Source organism: Primulina huaijiensis, unplaced genomic scaffold, assembly GCF_012295235.1.
Source record: "Primulina huaijiensis isolate GDHJ02 unplaced genomic scaffold, ASM1229523v2 scaffold13663, whole genome shotgun sequence".
Classification (NCBI taxonomy): Eukaryota; Viridiplantae; Streptophyta; class Magnoliopsida; order Lamiales; family Gesneriaceae; genus Primulina; species Primulina huaijiensis.
The window spans coordinates 17754-21338 of NW_027342784.1; the positions used below are offsets into that span (position 1 = coordinate 17754).

At 40.2% G+C, this 3585-nt stretch overlaps 1 protein-coding gene across 1 annotated transcript; it reads left to right on the forward strand.

Moving 5' to 3' along the window:
* Positions 1 to 994: 994 nt before the first annotated feature.
* LOC140965724 (uncharacterized) lies at positions 995 to 3305 on the forward strand (the record flags this gene model as incomplete). The annotated part of the gene is made up of 4 exons (XM_073425874.1): positions 995 to 2558; positions 2651 to 2692; positions 2808 to 3091; positions 3219 to 3305. Coding segments are annotated over exons 1-4 (1977 nt in total), but the record flags the coding sequence as incomplete, so codon positions are not given.
* Positions 3306 to 3585: the final 280 nt, after the last annotated feature.

Sequence of the window (3585 nt, forward strand, 5' to 3'; positions counted from 1 at the left end):
TCGTAGATTCTAGTATTTCTAACTTAGTTTTTATTGTCTAAACTTTGTTTTGTTGATTTCAATCATGATTTCTAGTAGCTAACTTTCATATTTGTTGGGATTTGAGGGGATCCTACCCCAAAACGTTGAATTAATTGAATTCAGTTTCGATTTCTGGTTTATTCTTGATTATACTATTGTTTTCTTCGTGTTGTTAGAACATAGCTAATTTTAACAACGTTTTCATATTGCGAGTGAGTTCGAGAGAATAACTTGTGATAGGAACGAGTAGTATAATCCGTGGATCTACAATTTACATAGATATATGAAATTGGATACGCGTCGATAGTCATAGTCCGAAGGGTCGAAAACTAGGGGATTTCATAGATCGAAATGCAATTCTTTCTTGATAAATAATTAAAGATATTTAATTACTTCATTGAGTCGAATTAGTTTGGTATAGTTCGAGAGAGTGTGTTCAATTGAATAGGAAATCCTGTCGGAAGCGTAAACCAATATCGAACGAATTAACTAATTAATGAGGGGTAGGTGAACCGATATTCCCAACAAATCCGTCTTATCATTGAACCTTAACCAACCATTTTAGATATTATCTTCGTTTAGCATTTATTGAATCTTTTTATTTGCATTTCTTGTTTAAGAACAGTAGTGTAAAACAATCAAATCAATTTCCTTTGCTAAATGTTCAATAACTGAAAATAATAAATGTTAAATACAGTCTTCAGTGGAACGATACTCGTACTCACGTACATTATACTATTACTTGACATCGTGCACTTGCGATTAAATTGGAGCTCACAAAACCATATTTTTATTAAGGATTTCACAGTGCAAGTTTTGCTCGATCAAGTTTTTGGCGCCGTTGCCGGGGACTGTTAATCTACAATTTTATTTTTGCTATTTTCTTTAGCAGTTTTTTTTTTATTATTATTAATTTTATTTTTTCTTTTTGAACTAACGCTCCGTATTCTGTTCCAGATCTCTTTTCCAGTGCATGCCAAGGTCTCTCGAGTCTGAACTAGAGATATTCGATCCCGATATTGAAAGAACATTACGCAGACGACAACAACAGCAGAGACTTAGAGACATAATGAACAGGAACGAACGTGAGGAGGAGCATCACGAAGATCTAAGAATCGAAGAGCCAAGGCGCATACCCATGCTTGAGTATGCGCAACCGTCGCTTGACGGGGCACGGCCAAGCATAGTGCGCCCAACAGTCAGGGCAAACCAGTTTGAGATCAAGCCAGCAATAATTCAAATGACCCAGAACACTGTCCAATTCGGGGGGAATGCGCTGGATGATCCGAACACTCACATCGCCGACTTCTTAGAAATTTGCGATACTTTTAAATTTAATGGAGTTTCAGATGATGCTGTTAGACAACATTTATTTCCATTCTCTTTGCGTGATAAAGCTAAATCTTGGTTGAATTGTTTACCTGCAGGTTCAATCACAACGTGGGATGAGATGGCCAAGGCATTCCTCTTAAAGTACTTTCCCCCATCAAAAACCATGAAGCTGCGAGCGGACATAACCACCTTCTCTCAATTTGAGCAGGAGTCACTCTACGAGGCGTGGGAGATCTACAAAGACTTATTGCGAAGATGCCCACATCATGAGTTACCTCTTGGGTTAGTGGTCCAAACTTCTTACTATGGTTTAATGTCATCTAACCGAATCATGATAGATGCTGCGGCCTGTGGAAATCTGTTGAGGAAAACGGCCGAGGAGGGGTATCAGTTACTAGAGGAGATGGCTGCTAGCAGCTATCATCCTCAATCAGAAAGGAACACTCAGCGAAGAACTGCAGGAATACACCAGGTAACTGACTTTTCAGCTGTCACTGCACATTTAGAAGCACTCAACAGGAAAATAGACAGCATGAGCGTAAACGGGACAGCGATGCGCCTACAAGAGATATTTTGTGAAAAATGCGGAGGGGAACACTATGTTAAAGATTGTCAAGACAGTGGTCCGTTCTATGTAAATGAGGAGGCACTAGTGAATCAAGTGGGGATTCAAAACCGTCCGAGGAATGATACTTATTCAAATACATATAATCCTGGATGGAGACAACACCCCAACTTCTCATGGGGTGGCCAAGGCAATCTGACGCGACCACAAGGAGGACAGCAGTATAGTAAGCAACCGATGTATCGACGGGAAACTCGAGATGAAAAATCAAACTTGGAGCAAATGATGTCGAAGTTCATTTCATCAACTGAAACTAGACTCCAAAACCAAGATGCATCGATAAAAGGACTCGAGAATCAAATTGGGCAGTTAGCCAAAATGATAGCAAGTAGAGAGCCGGGCACCTTGCCTAGTAACACGGAGACTAATCCAAAAGAGCAAGTGAAGGACATTGAGTTGAAGAGTGGAAAGATTCTAGAGTCAAGGGAAAAAGAAAAAAGTCAGACGAAGGATGAGCAGACTGCAACATCTAAAGGTAAGTCTTCTAACTCTACACCAGCACCCACTGCACAGTCTAAGATTGTTATCCCTCCACCCTTCCCTGCAGCATTGAAAAAAGCAAAACTAGATGCACAATTCGGTAAGTTTCTAGAGGTATTTAAAAAGTTGCATATCAATATTCCTTTTGCCGATGCTTTGATGCAAATGCCTAGTTATGCTAAATTTTTGAAGGACATCTTAGCGAACAAGAGAAAATTGGAGGATCACATGACGGTAAGTCTAACTGAAAACTGCTCTGCTTTGGTGCAAAATAAGATCCCACCGAAACTCAAAGATCCAGGGAGTTTTTCTATTCCTTGCATGATTGGTGATGTTGTTTTTCATAAAGCGTTATGTGATCTTGGGGCAAGTATCAACCTCATGCTTTTTTCTGTGTTCAGGAAACTTGGATTGGGAGAACCTGAACCGACAAGGATGTCTTTACAGCTGGCTGACAGATCTGTCAAGTATCCAAGAGGAGAGATTGAGGATGTGTTAGTCAAGGTGGACAAATTTATCTTCCCTGCAGATTTTGTGGTGCTCGACATGGAGGAGGATATGGAGATGCCTCTAATTTTGGGGAGACCGTTCCTTGCAACTGGCAAGGCTCTGATTGATGTACCAGGAATGGAAGTTAAGATTGAGAGTGGGGGAAGAGGAGATTACTTTTGACGTTTTTAATACACTTAAGCACACATTGCATGCTGATAGTTGTTATAGAATTGATGCTATTGATTCTCTTGTGTCTAACTATGTGCAGGACGCTCTTAGGGATCCCTTGGAGGCCACTCTCACTACTGAAATGGGCGAAGATGAATTGGATAAAGGAAAAGCTGATAGTGCATGGGTAAGCCATGTTCAGTGTGTGCCGAAAAAAGATGGGATTACTGTGATCACAAATGAAAATAATGAATTAATACCCACTAGGACTGTTACGGGATGGCGTGTGTGCATTGATTATAGGAAATTAAATGATGCCACCCGTAAAGACCACTTTCCTCTTCCCTTTATTGATCAAATGCTTGAGACGTTAGCGGGACACGAGTTTTATTGTTTCTTGGATGGGTATTCTGGCTATAATAAAATCACTATTGCACCTGAGGACCAAGAGAAAACCACGTTCACTT